At 41.7% G+C, this 24,059-nt stretch overlaps 1 protein-coding gene across 7 annotated transcripts in view; it reads right to left on the minus strand.

Moving 5' to 3' along the window:
• Positions 1-24,059, minus strand: part of BPIFC (BPI fold containing family C) — a 55,686-nt gene that overhangs the window by 25,576 nt on the left and 6,051 nt on the right. For 3 of the 7 annotated variants that reach the window (XM_045463694.1, XM_045463695.1, XM_045463696.1), the window contains 6 exons: positions 21,244-21,344; positions 16,953-17,163; positions 15,873-15,966; positions 8,316-8,439; positions 4,026-4,146; positions 132-260 (listed from right to left, as the gene is read on the minus strand). In XM_045463694.1, the coding sequence (XP_045319650.1) occupies positions 132-260; positions 4,026-4,146; positions 8,316-8,439 (374 nt within the window). In that variant the 5' untranslated portion in view covers positions 15,873-15,966; positions 16,953-17,163; positions 21,244-21,344. Of the gene's footprint in view, positions 1-131; positions 261-4,025; positions 4,147-8,315; positions 8,440-15,872; positions 21,345-24,059 lie in introns of those variants that run through there. The other 4 variants (XM_045463693.1, XM_045463699.1, XM_045463698.1 and 1 more) reach the window with 4 other exon arrangements.

Here is a 24,059-nt window from a genome sequence, read left to right on the forward strand (position 1 = left end):
TCTTGAGAAAGACTGCTAATGGCTAAGGGAAATAAGCCTAATGTCAAAAACATCACCAAATTTATGTACTTCCAGTTTTTGTTCCACTTCTTCCCAGAATAGCGGCAGACTTTTTTCAGTGGGATACTCACAAGAGTGGAGACTTGATCTCCCAGTCGGTGCTGATGTTGGCAGTGCCGTGGTTAGTCAGTGCCTTGATCCCCACCCCAGGCACAAAGGCTAATGAAGTATTTAGAAATGAAAAGGCATTGATTTTTATGCTGTAGAACAAGAAACAGAGAGGTCAGTGCATATCTTCTAACACTTCTCTAAGTGAGGCAAAAATCAGAAAGGAGGTTTGTGGAACCCCTAATTCCTGTAGAGGAAGGAACCTCAGGTCTGCGGTGCCTCTGGGCATTGCCTTCTAATTCCCCTTTGGTCCTTGCCAGGAAGCCCCTTGTTTCTAATTGAGGGGGAAGTGAGCAAGTTTAGAAACAAATGTGAAAATAATACACTTCTTTAGTTTCATTAAAGACAATACAATACTAGTACAACATCGCCATCATTATTTTTTCCTTCAGCTGTTCCAGTGCTTCTCAACAGGGTGGGGAAATTAGTATTTGGGGTGGGACAATTAGTTTTGGAGAGGACTTTATATACATTTTAGGGTACCTGGCATATGTACCAACTACATGCCAGAAGTGCCCCTCCCCCATCACTGGACAATCGCAAGGGTGCCTTTCTCCTATTCCCAGATGCCCTCTATATGGACAGAATTTTCCCTAGTTGAGAAAGTTAAGAGTCTTCCCTAGTTAGAGCAGAATCTTCCCTAGAGTATTAACTTCCCCTAGGATTCTCTGAGCATAAGAGGCAATGGGCTGCAAGTAATCTATATAGGTAGATAGCTCATGTGTTGAGTGATTACTCCATGCCAGGCACCATCGTAAGCACTTTACGTGCATTAGCTCATTTTAGTCCTCATGATAATCCCATGAAGCTGTTGCTGGTTTTGCAATTTGCAATTCAGAGATGAGAGGATAAGGAAGTCATGAGCACTTGGTTGAAGTCATATGTAAGTGGTAGAACCAGACCTGGAGCCCTCCTCAATCTGTTTTCAGACTGTGTGCTTAACACTGGGCTATGCCACTTCATGTATTCCACAAGGGGCACTCAACTTGGAGATGAGTTTTGTGCCAGCCATGCAAACTTAGGTAAGGCACTTAACCTCTTTCAGGCAATCACTCAGAGGAAGGTTTACTCATGGGTAGGCTGAGAAGACAAAATGAGATCATCTATGCATAACTGTGGCACAGGAGAAAGACATTGTTCTGAACCAAGGTTAGGAAAAATGTAAAAGGTAAATGTGATAGCTGATAACAAATGCCTATCTACTGTTTCTTGTATTTTGCATCCTTTCCTACCTGTTCTTTGTCACACACCCTGAGTCCCACTGTGGGAAGAGGATGGTAGAGATTCATTTAACAGATCTTAGAAATATTTTCAGTTTGGTACCTATAGGCCTAGCCCATTCTTTATATTCAAGCTATGGATGTATCATGGAAGAGATAATTTCTTTGTTGGTGGACACCTACGTTATTTCCAGTATTTCTGTGTTATAAACAATGACACACAGAACATTCTTACATGCTGTTTACATGTGTGTCTTTCTAGTGATGATGCTGAGAAGTGGGATTAGTAGGTCAAAGGGCATGCATTAAAAAAAAGGTCCTTGTAAATTACCTTTTAAAATAGCACTGCCCAACAGAAATAGATAGTGAGCCACATATGTAATTTAAAAATTTCTAGTAGTCACATTTTAAAAAGGGAAAAGAAATGGGTAAGAGTGATTTTATTAGTATTTTTTTTTTTTACTTAACCCAACATAATCTAAAATGGTATCATTTCAACACATAGGCAATATAAAAATGATTAATGGGATATTTTGTTTTCCTTTTTTCAAAATAACTTCAAAATATGGTCTGTATTTTTACACTCATAATATGACTCAAGGTGGACACTGAATTATTGGTGTTATCAGAAACACTTGTTATCAGAATTATCAAGTGTTATCAGAAACACTTGACCTATATTTGATTGGATAAAATATTCAACTGATAAACTTACATACGCAAATTGTCCCACACATACTTAAAAGCTTTTCAATAACTGAACTGAGTACCAAGTTTTAAATTAAAATTGATTGAAATTAAATACGTAAAATTTCAGTGCCTTCATTGCACTAGTCATATTTCAAGTGCTCAGTAGCCACACGTGGCTAGTGGCTCCTGTGTGGGGAGCACAGATCTGAAAGTACTGTACCAGTTCACCTGCTCCCACTAGCAACGCATGAGGATACCTGTTTTCCTCATCTTCGCCACACTTCATAATATATGATTCACCCTGGATTTTTCTGCTGTGGGATTATCATCACAGTAATTAAATCATTCATTCTGTAAATATATCATGTCCATCTCTCTTACTGGACATTAAGGGCAGGAGATATATCTGTGTCATTCACTGTAATATCCCCAATCACTAAAACAAAGCCTTGGTATCTAGCAGTAGGTCCTCAATAAACACTTGTTGAATGGCTTCCTTTATTAACAACTAGAGAATTTGCCAGGAGCTTTACCTAGATTACCATCCTTTTCCCTACCCCATGCCCCAAAAAACTCATGATTTTATAGAATATTATCCTTGATAGCAGGGAAATTATTACTCCAAAGGGTTGGAGCCAGCAGGGAATTATCAGTGGATTGATAAAGCCTTGGGGCAAATTGTGAATCACAGATAATTCCTTATAAAATCTTGACTCTCTGCTTTACCTTTAAGACTGACCTCCAGATGGACAAAGACATCTTCTCTGTACACCGTCTTTGGGGCTTTTGTTGGCAACTGAGGCAGAGGTTGCCGGTTGTTGTCTGAACAGCCATTTCCCCTTCTTTCCTAACCGTCCCTGAATTTGTTCAGGATGTCAAAGGTGTCTGGTTAGAAAATGAATATTCCAGTCCCTCTTGCTAATAAGTATGGCCATAAGACTAAGTTCTATTATTGTATAGGCAGAGTATTATTAGAGCAGGGCTTCAGAAAAAAACTCAGTGAAGAGACTAACCCAGCTTACAAGAACCCTTTCATCCTTGCCTGTTGTTCCCTCTCAGGCTTGACAAACGGATTTGATGGCTGAGCTGCAGTGGCCATACTGGACCATGAGACAACTTTGAGGACAGAAGCCAGAAGTAAGGATGGTGGGGCAGAGAAAAACAAGAAGCCTGGGTTCCAAAGGATTTCTCTAGTCTTACTTTTGAGCTTCTTATGTGTGGCCTATTTCTTTTTTTTTTTTTTTAATTTTTTTTTTTTTTTTTTCAACGTTTATTTATTTTTCGGGCAGAGAGAGACAGAGCATGAGCGGGGGAGGGGCAGAGAGAGAGGGAGACACAGAATCGGAAACAGGCTCCAGGCTCTGAGCCATCAGCCCAGGGCCTGACGCGGGGCTCGAGCTCACGGGCCGTGAGATCGTGACCTGGCTGAAGTCGGACGCTTAACTGACTGCGCCACCCAGGCGCCCCTGTGTGGCCTATTTCTACGACCTCTGAAACCTTAACCAAACTTTACTAAAGTAAGGAAAGCCTTGATGAGAGTAGATTTGTTTTTGAGACTGTGGTTGAATCCTACATCTAGGTTTAGGGTGTGGGGTCAGCAATAGGATGGACAAGAATTTCACTTAGAAATTCAAGGGGCAAGGAGTTCTCATTTTAGGAAAGAGGCAAGGACATGGGACTCTGACTATATTCATCAGACACAACACACAAAACTAGTGTGCAGCAGGGATATGACTTAGACCCAGGTGTTCTGACCCAAATGCCACAATCTTTGTCAGCTTCATGACCCCTCTTTCTTGGGTCATTCATCTGATAAGCCTCTTACCAAATTTCGTTTACCTTCTACTGTGCAGGTCCTGGTATCACACCAGAAGACGTGGTGGCATATCCACAACCCTAAGGTTTTAAAGATTAATTTCACGGCTAAAAATGTTCTTTTTTACTTACTTTGAAAAATTGTAGTTCACATAATCAACCTTCAGAAATTCCAGAGATTCAGAACCCTGTAAGTCTGGGATGTTTTTTTCCTTAAGCATTTGCTCAATCATCTCCATCCCAGCTTGAACGCCTATGAAGGAACCAAAGAAAGCATTTATTGATCATGCCAGAGATGATAATGGCATAGCGCCATTAAACATATGCATGAAATTTACAGAGTACGTGCTCTTAGAAACTTAGAAAACAGCGACCCTACAAAGTGGATGTTACTGTCCCTGTTTTACAGGTGAAAGCACTGGTCCTCAGAGAGGCTAGTGAAGACACCAGGACCCCAGAACTAACTGTATGAGAAATTCTCATTATGTAGCCAAGACTAAAGGCCTGTTACTACAGGCAGTGTGAGGGGGAAAGTACAAAATTATTATCATTATTATCTCCATTTTAAAGATGAACAAACCAGGGGCGCCTGGGTGGCGCAGTCGGTTAAGCGTCCGACTTCAGCCAGGTCACGATCTCGTACTCCGTGAGTTCGAGCCCCGCGCCAGGCTCTGGGCTGATGGCTCAGAGCCTGGAGCCTGTTTCCGATTCTGTGTCTCCCTCTCTCTCTGCCCCTCCCCCGTTCATGCTCTGTCTCTCTCTGTCCCAAAAATAAATAAACGTTGAAAAAAAAAAATTTTAAAGATGAACAAACTGAACCTAAAAGGCATGAATTCGCACCTCATTCACACAGCCAAGAACTGGGAGCCCAAGAGTGAAATCTGGGCAGTTTGGTTCCAGACTCCATGCCTTATTAGGTAGTTATTCCACATTCTCCCTTTTCCCCTAGATTCTTTAAGCTCAGCAACAGCATGGGCTGTTGGGAGCTTGTAACCCTCCTGAAATTCCAGTAAAATACCATGAATAGGTTGTGTGTGTATGCGTCCATTTGTATCTCATATTTCAGGGGAGAGGGTCCATGTTTGCTTCAGACTCTCAAAAGATCCCGGGACCCCAAAAATGTCCTTAGTAAGCCCTGCTTTTGTGCAATTCAGGAATAAACCTGTCCCAGGTTTATATGGTAGTACCCCAGGACACATTTTTCTGAGTTCACGGAGAGAAAGAGCCCTTTTCTACATAAAGAGCTTGAGAAAAGTAACTTACATAGTAAATGAAGAACAGGATTTTCATTTTAACCTTCTTTTTAAAATTTTATTTTTATTAAAAAAATTTTTTTTAACGTTTATTTATTATTGAGAGACAGAGACAGAGCATGAGCATGGGAGGGGCAGAGAGAGGAGGAGACACAGAATCTGAAGGAGGCTCCAGGCTCTCAGCTGTCAGCACAGAGCCTGATGCGGGGCTCAAACTCAGGAACAGTGAGATCATGGCTTGAGCCAAAGTCAGACCCTTAACTGACTGAGCCACCCAGGCACCCCTTCATTTTAACCTTCTTAAGGAGGAAGCTTTGCCCTTATGCCTTATTTTGCAGCTTAAGCTCATTTCCACTTAGGCTGTCCTTGTGGAGATGGAGAAGAGCAGATTTTATCTTCTGTAATACCATGAGTAATGCTGTAATATAGGGATGTAGGGGTAGAGTGTAAAGGATACAAAGATGGAACCAAAGGCGCTATCAGACAGCTTAGTTTCGAATCCTAACATTGTCACTAGCATTGCAGGACTCTGCAATTTACAAAATCTTGCTGTCCCTTGCTTTCCTCATCTGTAACATGGGAACATTAGTAACTGTGGAAGCTTCTGTTCACACATGTGAAAATAACAGTAATTGATATTTGTTGGGCATTTGCTATTGCCAGACCCTCTTCCAAAATTTATGTCAATTCATGTGTTTTCCACAATAGCCCCATGCGTAGGAACTATTATTATCACCACCATTTTAAGAAATACCTTGAAGGTACTACTGATAATAGGGACATAACATTTTTCTGGAAAAATGTGGCAACATAAATATTTGATGAATTAATAAGAATAGCTAGTTTGTGTGCTTATATGTGCCAGGACTGTCCATACTCTACACATATTCTCTCCTTTGATCCTTATGGCAACCCAGTAACATAGGTATCATTATCCCTATTTCACATAGGAGGCAGTTGAGGCTCAGAGAGGTTCACCAGCTTGCCCAAGAGCTCACAGGTACTTAGTGTCATTATTGACAGTTTGGAGGAATAGGGAGCAGAGAACAAAGCGTAGGTTTTGAAATCGGCAGAGCAAACCTGAGATCTGATCTTGCCTTGCCCCCTTACTGGTGTGTGACTTGGGAAATTTAATTCAGCCCCTCTGAGGCTCAGATTCCTCCTCTGTAAAATGACTATCCCTTCTTTGTAGGGTTGTTGTTGGGATTAAATCAACCCAGAGCCCATAACACACATATCAAAGAGCCTAGCTATGATAGAGGCTCAAGAAATGGTTCTGATAGAAATCATAGCCAAGAAATGGTTCTGACTTTAAAGCCTGTCCTTCTTGATTCTATGCCATATTTCCACAGATGATCCCACATGATCCTCATGTTATTACACGGGGGCACCATTGTTGTCATTCCCCCATCCTGTTTTCCAGAGGAGAAAACCCACTGGCCCAACACTATGTATTGAGGAAAGGGGCAGAACTGAATGAGATTCATACCCATGTGGACTGACTAGTTCTGTTCTTTTAATTGCTCTGATCTTGAGGGTGGAATAAGCTGTTTTCACAATTTTAATACAGTTTCAAGATATCTATTTCTGTGCATATTAGTATATTAATAGAGTAACAAGATACACATATATGTACATATATACATGTGGATACACACGGGAATACCTGGTATGTAATTCTCATTATAGCCAGCTCCTATAACAATCATACAGATTCCCTGTGCCACATGAGGTACTGGGGGAAGGAAGGACAAGGATTTGCCACAAACTCAGTCTTTCCTTCCTCCATCTCTCCCTTCCTTTCTTCCATCATTTGTATTTTTTTTTTTTAAAGTGTGCTCCATGCCCAGCATGGAGCCCAGTGTGGGCCTTGAACTCACAACTCTGAGAACAAGACCTAAGCTAAGATCAGTAGTCAGACGCTCAACCAACTGAGCCACCCAGGCACCCACATCCTTCTTGTACTTCTTTTCTGGTGTAGCAGGTGAAGAGTTTCCTGGTTACACTTTGCTATTTCTGAGTGAGACTAGCAGTGCTTTAGTTAAGAAGGGATGGAGTTTTCTGTTGCCCGGATTCAGCTAACCTCAGGCCAAAATTTATAGGAGAAAACCCGGCCTACACATTTTGATTTTGCAGTCCCTCTGCTGTACAAAATCTGCCTTCGCCCCAGCTCTGCCCAACATTTATAAACACCTCTGAAGGGGTTTTTCTTCATCTTTCAGCATCTCAGGCCCCTTTTTGCATCTAATGAATGCAAGGAGCTTCTCTCAAGAAAAATACATGATCATCATCCACATCAAATTTGGCACAGTTTTAGGGGACTCTAAGTTCTTTTTGGGATCAAGACCTTTCTGAAGCTCTAAGCTACTTCTTTCACTCTCACATCTCCTCCCCTCTGTCCTATGTTGTATCCTCCTTTAGAGCAGAGATGTTCATTGTATGTGCATGGGGGGTAGACGTGGGGGAGGGGAGAGAATGAATATCTGTGGCTGTGTTTGGATAGGTCTACCATCAAGGTGATTGTTTTCTGTCTTATTTTATTTTTTTTTAATGTGTATTTATTTTTTAAGAGAGAGAGAGAGAGAGAGAGAGAGAGAGAGAGAGAGAGAGAGAGTGTGTGCACAAAGTGGGGAGGGGCAAGAGAGGGGGACAGAGGATCCAAAGTGGGCTCCTTGCTGATAGCAGAAAGCCCAATGCGGGACCTGAACTCACAAACTGCGAGATCATAACCTGAGCCGAAGTTGGATGCTTTACCAACTGAGCCACCCAGGTGTCCTTTTATTTTATTTTCATAAAATGTTTATTTATTTATTTTTAGAGAGAGAGAGAGAGCAAGCATGCATACACGTGAGCAGGGGAGAGGCAGGGAGAGAGGGAGAGAGGGAGAGAGAGAATCCCAAGTAGGCTCTGCCCTGTCAGTGCAAAGACTGAGGTGGGACTCGAATGCACGATCCATGAGATCCATGAGCTGAGATGAAGAGTTGGATGCTTTAACCGACTGAGCCATTCGGGCGCCCCAATATGACTGTTTTTTAGACACCACTTCCTTTCCAGCCATCTTAGCAGCCTCTGTATTAGGGGCTGGATCACCTGCAGTAGAGCTTGCCTCAGTCATGAGACAGTCTAGTATGAGCTTTCAGGTTTGGAGGGCTGAGAGCACCCCACTCACCATAGTCCAGAGCCCGCTGAGTAGCCCTAGCCTTGATGCCAGGGTAAATGGTCTGGGCGGATGAAGTGTAGAGATTCCACAGGAAGAAACATCCCCAGAGGACTCCGACTATCTTTGTATGCATCTGCAATCAACCAACATTTATGGTTCCTTTATTATTCTTGACTTTTTTGTTGGTTAGTTCCATCCAACTTTTCTATGATGTCTTGTTTCATTGCTTACTTCCAAAACTCACTCTACCCACCCATCTGTCCATATATCCATCCATCCATCCATCCATCCACCCATCCAGTAGTCATTTATTGAACACACCAGAACATGTGCTAGGTGCTAAGGATGCAGAGATGACCTATGTGTGCTCTCAACCTCTGCTTCCCACAGACTAGTGGGTGAGTCACACACATACACACAGATGATTATAACTCAACACAACATAATGCAATGCAACACAAGAGCCTTACCGTAAATGTAACAATTGTGATATGCCTTGGAAAGGATAATGGGGTGGAGATTCGGGATTCTTGACAGTTTTAGAATAAGAGTCAGTAGTTTAGAAAGGTGGCTTCAGTGGGTGTGAAACAATCACTCATCTGCTTGAAGACCCTTAATGACTCCCCGTTGCCCACAGGACGGGGTTTAAGCTCGCAGGCCAGCCGCAAGGCCCTGCCCTTCTCTACACCTCTACTTCCTCATTGACTTCCTTCCTTAACACACATGCTTGGCTTACCCCAGAGTCTAGTACAATGCTTGGCACATAGAAGATACACACAAAAAAATCTTAAATCAACATCTCCAAGGAGAGGGACCACATGTTTTCACTGCTATATTGCTATTGCTTGGCATATATTAAATATACAATGTATACTTATTTAATTAATGGACTCAATTAATTAATGCCAGCCCATTTTCCTGATGAATGAAACACAGGTTACCAACAGCAACAGTGACATGGGTTATTTTAATGACAGCGGAGTGAGTAATACATTCATAAGTCTTGTTTCTAGTTCTGGGAGTTTACAATCTGGCTGAACGACTATTGCTGCATTCATATGTGCCAAAGACCCACAGGTGACAGATACCCACTGAGTTAGCATACAAATGTGAAACAAACCAGGGAAGCATTTGTGGGGGTGTCAGGGAAGAGGAAGGTGTGGGAGTCATGCAAAAGGAGGGGTCAGGACAGGTGAGCAGGGAAGGATTTAAAGAAGGGCTAGAATTCAGGAGCAATCTGCATGAAGGAAAAGATCATTGAGAGGGGTGTGTGGGAGGTGCTTGGCCAAGACAAGCAAGAGGTTTGATAAAGGGGATTGTGTGGGCTTTATGGAGAAGGCCATAGAGGTGGGAATAGAATGATGTAGACAAAGGGGGTATTCCAGAGAATTTACTTGAGAGGAACAGAGCAGTCTGACCAGGGAAAGGAGTGTCCAAGCAAGGCTGTTGCTAGCCTACCTTGGTCTTTTGTTTGGAATGGGAAAAGGTGCCCTTTGAAGATATACCAGCCTTCTGGCACAAAGGGGCCAGCAGAAAATGTTTTAGGAAAATCCCACACCAGTGTGCCCAGCTTGGTGGGGAGAGCAGGAGCTGCCCCCCCGCCCATCCCTTAGGCTGGCATTTTGTCTAGCGCACAGGCTGCCCAACCTACACAGAGGACCTATGTTCAGATTAGTGAATGGTCATGTGGGTATTTTGCTGGAGGGCCATGAGGTTGAGAACTGGGATCTTGACCTCTCTGTTCTGTGGTGCGTAAGTCCACCTTTAGGTGTGAGAAGAGCCTGGCTCAGTCAACATGTTTACATTTCTCACCCAATCTCCCAGGAGCCCTCTCCATGTACCCCACTGTCCAGACAAACTGGACTCCTGGTTCCTAAACACCCACCATGCTTCATGCCTAATGCCCACGCTTATACTGTTCTTCACTTAGGCCGTCAGAAACCCTGTGCATCCTTAAGGTCCATTTTATATTTTTTTATTTTTAAAAAAAATTTTTAATGTTTATTCATTTTTTTTTAAATTTTTTTTTCAACATTTATTTTTGGGACAGAGAGAGACAGAGCATGAACGGGGGAGGGTCAGAGAGAGAGGGAGACACAGAATCGGAAACAGGCTCCAGGCTCTGAGCCATCAGCCCAGAGCCTGACGCCGGGCTCGAACTCATGGACCGCGAGATCGTGACCTGGCTGAAGTCGGACGCCTAACCGACTGCGCCACCCAGGTGCCCCAATGTTTATTCATTTTTGAGAGAGAGTGAGACAGAGAGAGAGAGAGAGAGAGAGAGAGAGAGAGAGACAGAGAGTGAGTGGGGGAGGGACAGAGAAAGAGAGGGAAACACAGAATCCGAAGCAGGCTCCAGGCTCCGACCTGTCAACACAGAACCCGATGTGGGGCGCAAACTCACGAACTGCGAGATCATGACCCAAGCCACCTGAGCCGAAGTCGGACCGACTGAGCCACCCACGCGCCCTTCCTTAAGGTCCATTTTAAACACAGCCTTCTTTCTGAAGCATTTCTGACTTCCCTAAATTAATTAATCTCATTTCCTTCTGAATGAGAAGGAATCTTTGGTCAATATATATATTTATTCATGTGTGTACATTTATTTTCTCACATATTGTCTGTCTCTCCTACCAAAATGTAAGTGCCATGAGGGCAGAGACCTCATCTGGTTTGGAGGTCCTAGAGCCAGCTTAATGTCTCAGATACAGAGTGATTGGTAAACATTGGTAGAATGAATCAATGAATTCTAAATGAAGAGTCCTTACCTCGCTCTGAATTATAATACAGTTCTTTGCAGAGGCGATTAGCAAAGCATTTGTACACTAGTGAAGCATAGGCACCCATTAAAACAGATGTTGGCCACAGTCTGGGGGCAGGGTTGGGAGGGTAGGTACTGGATCATGGGGACAGGAGAAGTCTTGGATGGACTGGCCAGTGTGGTTGGGGTACTGGGGATAGGGTGAGGGACTCACAGTGACTATTTACTATTAGAAACTGAGGCATTTCAATATCTTAACACTGCTATGGCCTTATGCACTCCGTGTGATGTTTCGGCCCTATAGAGTTGATTTGGTTGTACAGGACAATGTACAGAAAGGGGCAGCAGTGCTGGGGGCAGGGCTACAGAGGGGTGGCTTGGGGATAGTCAGGGTGCAGAAGACACCAAGGGAAGCACAGAGCAATGACAGTAAGAGCCAAGAGGGAGGGACTCGAGTAGGGGGCTGATCTCTGGTCAGAGAGTTGGAGGAAATGTGGGGAGTAGGACAAGCAAGTGGGAGCATGGTGATATCAACATCTTATACTCAGTTAGAATGGACGCAGGGGTTAGGTCCTATTGCCATCTGCACTAGGCTCTCTTTGATCCTTGTTGTCCAGGGGTCTCAGAGAGCGGGACAGGCAGAGATGGATGAAGCTATGGGGGTGAGGGGAACACTCCTGGGGCTGAGGTTAATGACTATTCACCAACTAGTATGAAAGTATTTCCACATTTTAACAAATGGTGAAGCCATGCTGATGTGCAGGCACACTGACATGGCTGTGGGCAAATAATTGTAAATGGATGTGCCATATACCCAGGAAGGCACAAGAGGGATTTTTTAAAAAGAGGGAAACATTTTCAAAGCAGTGGAAAGCAAAAGGAAAAAAAAATGTTAGACCAAAAATTCTATACACACTCCACTGTATCCAGATTAAGGTTGAAATGATCTCTCTGCCTGGCACATAATAGGACCTCAATAAATATTTTCTAACTGACCAACTGACTGGCTTACAAGATTTTGGTTAACTAAGAAAGGTTCTAGAAAAGTGTGAAAAAAAATGAGAAAACCAAACCATCATCTAAATAGTTCTTCATTACTACAGTAAAAAAGCACAATAAGCCAAAGCAGAGTTGTTACTTATTAATGGAGTAACAACTAAAATAATAAATTTGTATTTTTTTTTTTTACCATTTACAAAACTCACAACAATTCTTGGAGGTAGATGTTACTATTATCCTACCTCCATCTTAGGCATATGGACACAGAGACTTAGACAGTCTGGTGACCTATCTGAGACCATGTAGTAAATCAGGCACCTGGCAATCACAACTTGCTCTTCTGGCTCCCAATGTTAGTGTTTATGAATTTAATTACTTGATAAGTGCTAGATTTTTCATTTTTATCTGGGAACTTAATTTTTTTTTTGACATCTACATTTATTTTTGAGAGAGAGAGAGAGACATACACAGAGTGTGAGTTGGGGAGGGGCAGAGAGAGAGGGAGATACAGAATCCAAAGCAGGGTCCAGGCTCTGAGCTGTCAGTACAGAGCCCAACATGAGGCTTGAACCCACGGACTGTGAGATCATGACCTGAGCCAAAGTTGGTTGCTTAACTGACTGAGCCACCCAGGCGACCCTTCATCTGGGAACTTTAAATATGAGTTATGTGATGCCATTTTCTATGTAGAAAAAAAAATCATTAAGCATCTGGAAATTTTCAAGCACCAAAGTGCAAATGCTTTTGTATTTTCTTGGGCACAAATGGAATTTTAAATTCCCTTCCAGCAGCAAAAATCTATTTATCTTCTTGGTTAAAGGACATTTATGAAATGGTCTACTTTGATGGAGATCCAGGAACTCAAAACTGTACATAGAAAAACATTTTTCCTCTAGAAATTTTATGAGTGAATGAAATTACTGGGCTACAAAAGGATAGACTGTATGTAACTTTCAGTTGAATTGTTTGTTAGGATGATAATTTATGGACAGGGGAGGGAAGGAACCTTGTCAAGCAAGGAGATGAGTCCTAAAAGGTTAAGTAATTTGGCTGACAAGTAAGGGCAGGATAAATTGCCCTAAAAGAAGGAATCCAAGATGACTTATATATCCTGCCAACAAGTTACCTATTTTTTTGGTTCTAAGGATTTGTTTCTTTCCAAGATTCAAAACCTCATTAAATTTCTATACCAATGAACAGACAGAATAACACTTCTAAATTAGATGGCCCTACCATAGCAACATTTTTCTAGATATGTCCCCTGAGGCAGGGAAATAAAAGCAAAAATAAACTATTGGGACTACTTCAAAATAAAAAGGTTTTACACTGTTGAGGAAACAATCAACAAAACTAAAGGCAACTTATAGAATAGGAGAAGATATTTGCAAGTGATATATGTGATAAAGGGTTAGTATCCAAAATATATAAAGAACATATACAACTCAACACCCCAAAACCTTACAAGAATCTAATTAAAAAATGGGCAGAAGACATGAATAGACATTTCTCCAAAGAAGACATCCAGATGCCCAACCAGACACATGAAAAGATGCTCATTACTGATCATCAGGGAAATGCAAATCAAAACCACAATGAGGGGCACCTGGGTGGCTCAGCCAGTTGAATGACTGACTTCGGCTCAGGTCATGATCTCACTGTTTGTGAGTTCGAGCCCCGCGTCAGGCTCTGTGCTGACAGCTCAGAGCCCGGAGCCTGCTTCGAATTCTGTGTTCTCCCTCTCTCTGTGCCTCTCCCCCACTCATGCTCTGTCTCTCTCTGTCTCAGAAATAAATAAACACTTGGGGCGCCTGGGTGGCGCAGTCGGTTAAGCGTCCGACTTCAGCCAGGTCACGATCTCGCGGTCCGTGAGTTCGAGCCCCGCGTCGGGCTCTGGGCTGATGGCTCGGAGCCTGGAGCCTGTTTCCGATTCTGTGTCTCCCTCTCTCTCTGCCCCTCCCCCGTTCATGCTCTGTCTCTCTCTGTCCCAAAAATAAATAAACGTTGAAAAAAAAAATATTTAAAAAAGAAATAAATAAACACTAAAAAAAAATTAAAAAAAAACACCACAATGAGATATCACCCCACACCTGTCAGTATGGCTAAAATCAACAACACAAGAAACAACAAGTGTTGGCAAAGGATATGGAGAAAAAGGAACACTTGTGCGCTGCTGGTAGGGATGCGAACTGGTACAGCCACTGTGGAAAAACAGTATGGAAGATCCTCAGAAAGTTAAAAATAGAATTACCATATGATCTAGTAATTGCACTACTGGATATTTACCCAAAAAATACAAAAACACTAATGCAAAGAGATACATGCACTCCTATGTTTATAACAGCATTACTTATAACAGCTAAATTATGGAACCAGCCAAGTATCCACTGATAGATGAATGGATAAAGAAGGTGTGGTGTATACACACACACACACACACACACACACACACACACTCACAATGGAATATCATTCAGCCATAAAAAAGAATGAAATCTTACCAGTTACAACAACATGAATGGAGCTAGAGAGTATAATGCTAAGGGAAATAAGTCAGTCAGAGAAAGATGAATACCAGATGATTTCAGTCATATGTGGAATTTAAGAAACAAAACAAATGAGCAAAGGAAAAAAGATCATATATTATATAATATATATGTCATATGTACATGACAAACTAAGAAAAAGACTCTTGACTAAAGAGAACAGATTGTTACCAGAAGGGAAGTGGGTGGGGGGATGGGTGAAATAGGTGATAGGGATTAAGGAGTACACTTGTTGTGATGAGCACTGGGTGACGTGTAGAATTGTTGAATCACTATTTATACACCTCAAATTAATATAACACTGTATGTCAACTAGCTGGAATTAAAGTTAAAACTTAATAAATAAAAACACAAATATATTAGATGACCTTTGCCTAAGCCATTCTGATGACCAGAAATAAGAAAACTCCAGGACAATTTAGAAAATTCCTGAGACAGGTTGACTTACCATAAGTATTCACAGAGGGGACCTTTGACAGACTTTGGAAAAATCAGTTAAATGAATGATAAATGAATTAGATGTAGCCTTTAAAACAAGGGAAAGGTTGAAAAATTAAGCCAATTGGTTTAAAGGAGCCTAGGCTGTCAGAATATTCCAACTTAATGGTTAAGACAAAATGAATGTAAGGAGTCTAAACCAACAGGTATTGAATATGGGCAGAACTGGGGACTAATTTCAAGGGATTCAGCCAACACATCTGATTTTACCAAGATCTCTAATGACAAGGCCTTGAAAATTTACTTAGTCTTCCCCAAACTCTATACTTAACACAAACAGGTTAAACAATTCGGGCAAGTGGGAGTGTCCTTTGCTCTGGCAAGATGTAGGTCACTGATGTGGTTTAAGACCTGCCCCTAAAGCACAGAGATCACAGCAATTCCTTACTCCTACATCCGCGCTAGTTCAGAGATCAGCTAGAATTTTCTGCCACTGAGCTGGGTTCCTCACTGAAATGAAGGCATAAGTAAGTCCAGACGATTGAGCGACCATCTTAATACAACATTGCTGAATGATGCAAAACTAAGTTTATCCTCCAAACAAGCTCTCTTTTCTTTCTTAGGCCTATTCAGAGTCTTCTGGGGGAGACATGAGTGACAGAAAAACAAACACAAAACAGAAAAACCTAGGCAGACAGTAAGGACTCAGGCTATGTGACAGCTGACTGTCCAAGGTGTTCTACCAGATCCGGGGCATCTCCAGTAAGAGGGTAATCCCTGTTGGGAGATGTTGTGCTGGCAGAGAAGTTTGTTCATGATTCTTACCTCAAGTGGAGGAAGCGTCCAACGCTGGGGAGCACCTTCGATTCCTTCTGCCTTTGAAGCTATGTGTTCTCCACTTGAGCCTTGAACTCAGCTGCTGAAAAGACAAGATAATTAAGTCTGAATCATCTAGTGGTGGATTTTTTTAAATGCCTCTTTCAAAATGTAATGTATAATTGCTACACTTCAATTGCCCAATAACATGAATGAACACTACAGCCTCTACCTAGATGAGTAGACAATGCCACCCATGCAATGATTACCCCCTGCCAACACACACACACACACACACGAAATTATTACGACTACATTACCAGAATGATTAAGTTGAGACTTCCAGGATACTGGAAAAGGTGTCAAATTGTTTTGAATTGGAAGAGGAAGAATTTTCCTCTCTGGGAAAATGAGCCAGTTTCTCCTGGTCAGGGTCCCTGCAGTGGGTGGCCCCCCACTGCTCACAATACCTTTTGGACTTTTGGTGGATCAGATTCAGTCTGAGAGCATGAGGCTTGGTAACCGGGCTGATCTAGTTACCACCTTTATCTTGCAGGGTAGGAGCACAGATGATATCTCTAAGTGTCTGTTCCTTTTCAGGTTGTTAGTGCCTTCCGCTCCCAGCATTCCTTTGAGGTAGGTTGGGTGGGTGCAGCCACTACCATGTGACTTCACATCTGTAGGTTCTAAACCTCGTCTGTACTCCCATCCCCCATATTTTACTCATTACATTTTACATGGCCAGGGAATCTGCTTGTATAAAGTGTCTAACATCTTACTTACAGTTTTCAGGGTAAGATACAGTGACCAAACTGCCGTGGTTCCCCAGGATGCAGGGTTTTCCGTACTAAAACCAGGGCAGTCCTGGGAAAACCGAGGAGATTGGGAACCCTAATAAGAACAGGCACATTTCCAGGTTTCTCATCTAGTGTGCCTCCAGTTACATTTGCCTTTTTAACTTGCATTTCCTTAGGGACAAAATGGGAGTAAGAATAGTATCTACCTTGATAGGTTCTGGTGAAAAAAAGTGCTGTCAACCATCAGTCTGTTTGGGCTGCTACAGTGTATGAACAGAAATGTATTGCTCACAGTTCTGGAGGCTGGGAAGTCCAAGATTAAGGAGCCAGCACGATCACATCTTCCTGGTTCACAGCCAGCGCCTTCTGCCAATGTCCTCACGCAGTGGAAGGAGGCGGGGATCTCTCTGGAGCCTCTTTTATGAGGCATTAATCCCATTCATCAGGGTTCCACCTTCATGACTTGAGCACCTCACAAAATCTCCACCTACAGATACTATCACCTTCGGGGACTAGCATTTCAACATATGAACTTTGGAGGGACACAAACATTCAGACCATAGCAATAAGCCATAAGAATTTGCTCTTAAAATGGTAAAGTGCTGTAAAACTTTATTTATTAGTATGTGGCCTTATCAATGGCGATACAAGCCGGAAGACATTTTCCTCATAGAATCTTTTATTGTCTGTCATCACAGATTCCATGCATTAAATTCACAAATATTGGGCACCTACGGTGTGCAAAGACCTCTTCAGTAAAAAAGACAGAATCTCTGTCCATGTGGAGTTTATTAGATGAAGACACAAAATAAATACGTAAACAAAATAAATAAAAATGTATACATTGTGACATGTGCTATGAAGGAAATAGGGAATGTGGTTGTCTTGTAACTGGTAGGGTGATGTCACTGGTGGAGGCATGTTTACTTTGCAAGATGGTCCAGGAGGGCTTCTCTGAGGAGGTATATTTGAGCTGAGATCTAAGCACAAGAAGCCAGGTGGGCAAAGCACAGAAGGGAATGGGCGGAGGGAACAGCAAAGGTGGGCTGTGCGTCTATGATGTAGGAAGGGCAGAAATACTGGACATCTGAACAGCGGTGTCACGTGGGGAGTTGGAGTTCGGGGAAAGGTCTGCTGGAAATAACGAATTTCTAAGTCATCATCCTAGAGGCGAAGTGAAAGCCACAGAAGTGGACAGGTGCATGTGAGAGGCGGTTTCCCATGGTGCACGTGCTACTGGAGGGATGTGGGATCATCTCAGGAGCTGGAAACTTAAACACCTGAAATTTTATTGTGATTGTTTTTAGCACATGAGGAAAAAGAATGCAAAAGTAGACATGGGAGAAGAGGAGTGACATCACACATCACATGGAAAACGATTCATATTTCTGTCCTTTCCTCAGAATCTTCCCTGGGTGTCAGTGCCTGTTTCTCCTCTCTCTCTCTCTCTTCCCTCACGGTCCCAGGTTTCCTCCCATCTCTCCTGCCCAGAGCGGCTGCCTGCCTTCACCTTCATCCCCTGCTGCCCCATTCTTTTTCTGTCACAAAGATCCCCAATCCACTCAGCCTCCTATGTGCCTCTCCTGTCCATTAACCAGCTGCACAGGATCTGCTAGACTTACAGGAAAGCTGAACGTTGTAAAACAGCAGTACTTTTCCTGAGTCAAGTATTAATTTTTCCTTTTGTCCTAGAAGATCTGAAAGTCTTGGTGGAAACCTGAGTCACTGTTGTGTATTCTGGGGCATCTGGTGCAGGATTTGAGGAGAGTTTTCTGGAAGGGTGGCCTGGAGAAGGTGAACCAGGGGTCTCTGTCCTGCAGTGCTCCAGGACTCTCGCCTCACAGGGACCTGCCCTGCCCACCCCATCCAGCACCCTGGACAATTTACTCCACTTGTCTGGGTCTCCACCATCCTCTGTACAAGTGGAGACCATGCTTACCTTTCAGAGTCGCTGAGGCAATTAAGCTGAACGAGCTAGCACATAGTTTTTCATACAGTGTTAATAAGATGTGTTACTACTATATTTTCTCTTTTTTATTTTAAATTAATAATTTAAAAGATATTTTAAACAACTTTTGAGAAACATACAAAGTTGGGGTGCCTGGCTGCCTCAGTCAGTAGAACGTGAGACTCTTGATCTTGGGGTTGTGAGTTCAAACCTCACATTAGGTGTGGAGCCTACTTTAAAAAAAATACAAAGTTTAGTTTCTATGGTATTTATTTTTTACATTTACTCTCTATTTGGAAATGAGTATGTTTTCCCTTTATATAGCTTCCCTTTTTAAACAAATGTACATATAGTTTAAGAAGTGGGTTGATTTATGGGGAAAACTAAATAATGGTGCAACTCAGGTGGGACATGGAATAATGCTAGAAAAGGAGGCTCTAATAATTCGAGTTTAGGAAACAAAGATGGAAGAAGAGGGTGCAGCTACTGTGTTTTATTTCATTTGGAAGGGACCTGGGAAGTCAGCTCAGTTAGCCTCCTTTCTGCTAAAGGAGTTGCTTTAGGGCAAATTTGCTGAATTTGTCATCATGATAAAGCCAGTAGCACTGTGCCCAGTTTCATTATTTATTTTAGTTTTTCAGATTTAACTGAAAATTTGCTGGGAAATCCTGATTATCCAGCCTACCCTCGATGGCAATCCAGAAGGCAAGATTAATTATTTCACTTACTAATGGCTGACTGCGTCTTAGTCTCTACAGATCAAGGGATGCTTTTAATTAAAACTCCAAAGAAACATTATAATTAACTAGGTAGAATAATTGTTCATTAAAGAAAGATGTCAAGATGTTAGTGTTCCTTAACAGTGTTAAGGAACTGAGCATCCTGTTTCTTAGAATGTCCAGGCTATTCCCATATAGAAAAAAGCTGTCTGAATACCAGACTTCATTTGAGCTTGGAAGACAAATCTTATTATTCTTTGCAGGAGAGAAAAGTGAGAGGGATAGGGATCATCTGTATATGGGGTTGGGGGGGGGGGATGTGCCGACATTTTGTATTGGTGAAATCTGGTTAAAAGGACACCCTGAAGAAGGAATAGGAGGTAGGAAAAAATAAGAGCTAACATCTATTTTTTGTTATGGTCTGGGCACCAACCATATATTACCTCATTAAATCCCCACCAAGACTGTATGAGGTACCAATATTATCTAAATTTTATAGATGAGGAAACTAAGAGGTTAAGTATATGCCTAAGCTTAGGTGTCACAGTTAAGGCTGTAGAGCCAGGACTCAGGACCCAGGTGTCCTACCTCCCGGAGTCTGTTCTCTTAACCACTATGCCAAACTGCTTCTTCAGGAAGTGGTTAAAGGGCAGCCCACAGCCCAGGGGATGTGGAAGGTGAGGAGAGAGAAGGATGCTGTTGCTAGGTAATATATCTGCTTTTCCAAGTTGCTAACTGAATCTGTGACAGTGACACAGATACATGTGTTTGTTTGAAGTTGCTAGCCTATTCCTGACCAGAGGAAGCTGTCTGGAATTTGTGTGGCTCTCAAGAGAGATCAGTGACCCTACAGTTCACCCTGGAAGGGCTGAGGAGACATCTGGCAGAATCATCTTATCACTTGGAAGCGTCTCCCCCTCTCTTCCCAGATCTGTCCCAGGCCACCCTCTCCTGATGCCTGTGGTGACTGATCTAGACCATGGGCCTCCCACCAGTCACATTCTGGAATGGTTTATGGCACTATCTCCCCCCTGGTTTTGAAAAATAAAAAAATCCACTTACCCACTTACCTCTACTTATTATCAGTTGTGTGAAAGGGAACTACATTTTATTATTTGCAGTTCAAAGTGAATTTAAATTCATGTTAAATTTGAAATGTACATACATGACCCTTATGAGACGTGAGGGATATTGTGGAATCAAGCACTCATGATAGTGTAATGCAACTTTGAAATGTCTGAGAACCATCAGTGTGAGCCCACATCACACGGACAAGGGTTTCTCCACCTTAGTGCTATTGACATTTTGGGCCATACAATTCTTCCATGTGGGGGCTGTCCTGTGCGCTGTGGGACATATAACAGCATCCCTGGCCTCTGCCCTGATGTTAGTAGCACCATTTTCTCCTACCCTAGTTGTGACCAAAATATCTCCAGTCTATATCTGTCTAATGTCCTTGGACAGCCTTAGTTGAGAATCAAGAAAATAAAGTATATTCAAGTATTCTATCTAGCCCTTGCTATAGAACATGGCTCCTCTTGAGGGCCAGATTCTAATATTCCTAATAATATTTTTCTTAATTATACAATACATATTTGAAAACATTCTCTTGGTGACAGAGGTGACAGATTCAAACAAGACTGAAGTTTACATAGCAAATGGTGAAAATCCTTGGTGCTCTTCCCATCCCTTATCCCTGTCTTCTGTATGCTTCCTTCTAGTTTGCTTTCCAAGAATATTTTTATATTTTTATTTTGTTTCTTTCAACAGATTCCATATATCTTAATTTGGTCCTTGGATAGGGTTTTAATCATTTTAACAGCTTCTGAAGATGCTTTTTCTAGCTTGCATGGTCCGAATTTCATCTCACAACACTTATTTAAGGTCCATTTCAATTTCTTACCAAGCACACCTACCTCAAAGTGCTTCATACTGTTAAGACAACCCAAAACAACCACAGCAAGATCACATGGTCCAGACCAGTGGTTCCCAAAGTGTAGTTTCACAGCAGCACCACCTGGAAATCATTAGAAATGCAAACTCTCAAGCCCTTCTCCAGACCTACTAAATTAGAAACTGTGTAAATTAAAGCTCAAGATTCTGGAAAATGTATTGGATTTGTAAGTAAACACTCAAACTAAGCCCAATCTGGCATTCTCAGGTAGAGACAGAATGAAGATCATACTTTCCAAACAGATATACCAAGAACTCAGAGATAAGCATGAATATCTTTATACCATTTTAAATTTTGCTTAACCGGGCCTAACAATGGAGGTGGGGACTGGATGTTGTTGAAGATGGATAAAACCTGCCTTGTCCCCTTAAGAAACTCATAACCCAAGACTAGAGAAAGCCTGATACGCAAATAATTGCACTGTGATATGATGGATAACATTCAAAAGTATGTTCCAAGTGCTCTTGGAGCAAAAGGAAGGAGCAACACACTTTTCTTTGAAGAAGGTATTCCAGGCAGAAGGATCAGCATGTGCAAAATCACAGAGGCACACAAACTTACTTGTGGGAGAGGATGTAAAGTGGGGGGCCAGGGGGGATGTATTTTGGATTAGTGCAGTGTGAATAGGGATCATTGGGAAGATTGAAGAAAGTGGTTTCCAGCTGGACTATGAAGGGTTTTTATCATGCAAAGAAATTTGGTTTATATTTGGGAAACTAAAGGAAACTCAACAATAAGAAAAATATAATTAAAAATTGGACAAGACATATATGAAAAGCCCACAGCTGATATCATGCTAAATGGGGAAAAACTGAGAGCTTTCCCCCTGAAATCAGGAATATGACAGGGATGTCCACTCTCACCAGTGTTGTTTAACATAGTGTTGGAAGTCCTAGCCTCAGCAATCGGACAACAAAATGAAATAAAAGGCATCCAGATTGGCAAAGAAGTCAAACTTTAACTTTTTGCAGATGACACGATACTCCAAATGGAAAACCTTAAAGACTCTACCAAAAAGCTGCTAGAACTGACACATAAATTCAGCAAAGTTGCAGGATACAAAATCAATGTACAGAAATTGGTTGCATTTCTATACATCAATAATGAAGCAACAGAAAGAGAAATCAAGAAATCGATCCCATTTACAATTGCACCAAGAACCATAAAATACCTAGGAATAAACCTAACCAAAGATGTAAAAGATCTATATGCTGAAAACTATAGAAAACTTGTGAAAATAAATTGAAGAAGACACAAAGAAATAGAAAAACATTCCATGCTCATGGATTAGAAGAACAAATATTGTTAAAATGTCAATACTACCCAAAACAATCTACATATTCAATGCAATCCCAATCAAAATTGCACCAGCATTCTTCTCAAAGCTAGAACAAACAATCCTAAAATTTGTATGGAACCACAAAAGACCCTGAACAGCCAAAGTAATATTGAAAAAGAAAACCAAAGTAGGAGGCATCACAATCCCGGACTTTAGCCTCTACTACAAAGCTGTAATCATCAAGACGGTATGGTATTAGCACAAAAACAAACACAGACTAATGGAATAAAATAGAGAACCCAGAAGTGGACCCATGAATGTATGGCTAACTAATATTTGACAAAGCAGGGAAGAATATCCAATGGAAAAAAGACAGTCTCTTTAGCAAATGGTGCTGGGAGAACTGGACAGCAACATGCAGAAAAATGAACCTGGACCACTTTCTTACACCATACACAAAAATAAACTCGAAATGGATGAAAGACCTAAATGTGAGACAGGAAACCATCAAAATCCTAGAGGAGAAAGCAGGCAAAAACTTCTTTGACCTCGGCCACAGCAATTTCTTGCTTAACATATCTCCAAAGGTAAGAGAAATAAAAGCAAAAATGAACTATTGAAACCTTGTCAAGATAGAAATCTTCTGCACTGCAAAGGAAACGATCAACAAAACTAAAAGGCAACTGATGGAATGGGAGAAGATATTTGCAAATGACATATTGGATAAAGGGTTAGTATCCAAAATCTATAAAGAACTTACCAAACTTAACACCTGAAAAACAAATAATCCAGTGAAGAAATGGGCAGAAGACATGAATAGACACTTTTCCAAAGAAGACATCCAGACAGCCAACAGACACATGAAAAGATGTTCAGTATCACTTATCATAAGGGAAATACAAATCAAAACCACACTGAGATACCACCTCACACCAGTCAGAGTGGCTAAAGTTAACAACTCAGCAAACAACAAATGCTGGTGAAGATGTGGAGAAATGGGAACACTCTTGCACTGCTAGTGGGAGTGCAAACTGGTGCACCTGCTCTAGAAAATAGTGTGGGGGTTCCTCAAAAAATTAAAAATAGAACTACCCTATGATCCAGCAATAGCACTACTAGGAATTTATCCAAAGGATACAGGAGTGCTGATTCATAGGGGCACATGTGCCCCAATGTTTATAGCAGTGCTTTCAACAATAGCCAAATTATGGAAAGAGCCCAGATGTCCATCAACTAATGAATGGATAAAGAAGATGTGGTTTATATATACAATGGAATGAGAAAGAATGAGAAAGAATGAAATCCTACTATTTGCAATAATGTGGATGGAACTGGAGGGTATTATGCTAAGTGAAATAAGTCAGAGAAAGACAGGTATCATATGTTTTCACTCATATGTGGAAATTGAGAAACTTAACAGAAGACCATGGGGGAAGGCAAGGGGAAAAAACAGTTTCAAACAGAGAGGGAGGGAGGCAAACCATAAGAGACTCTTAAAT

This window comes from Leopardus geoffroyi, chromosome B4, assembly GCF_018350155.1.
Source record: "Leopardus geoffroyi isolate Oge1 chromosome B4, O.geoffroyi_Oge1_pat1.0, whole genome shotgun sequence".
In the NCBI taxonomy this organism is placed as follows: domain Eukaryota; kingdom Metazoa; phylum Chordata; class Mammalia; order Carnivora; family Felidae; genus Leopardus; species Leopardus geoffroyi.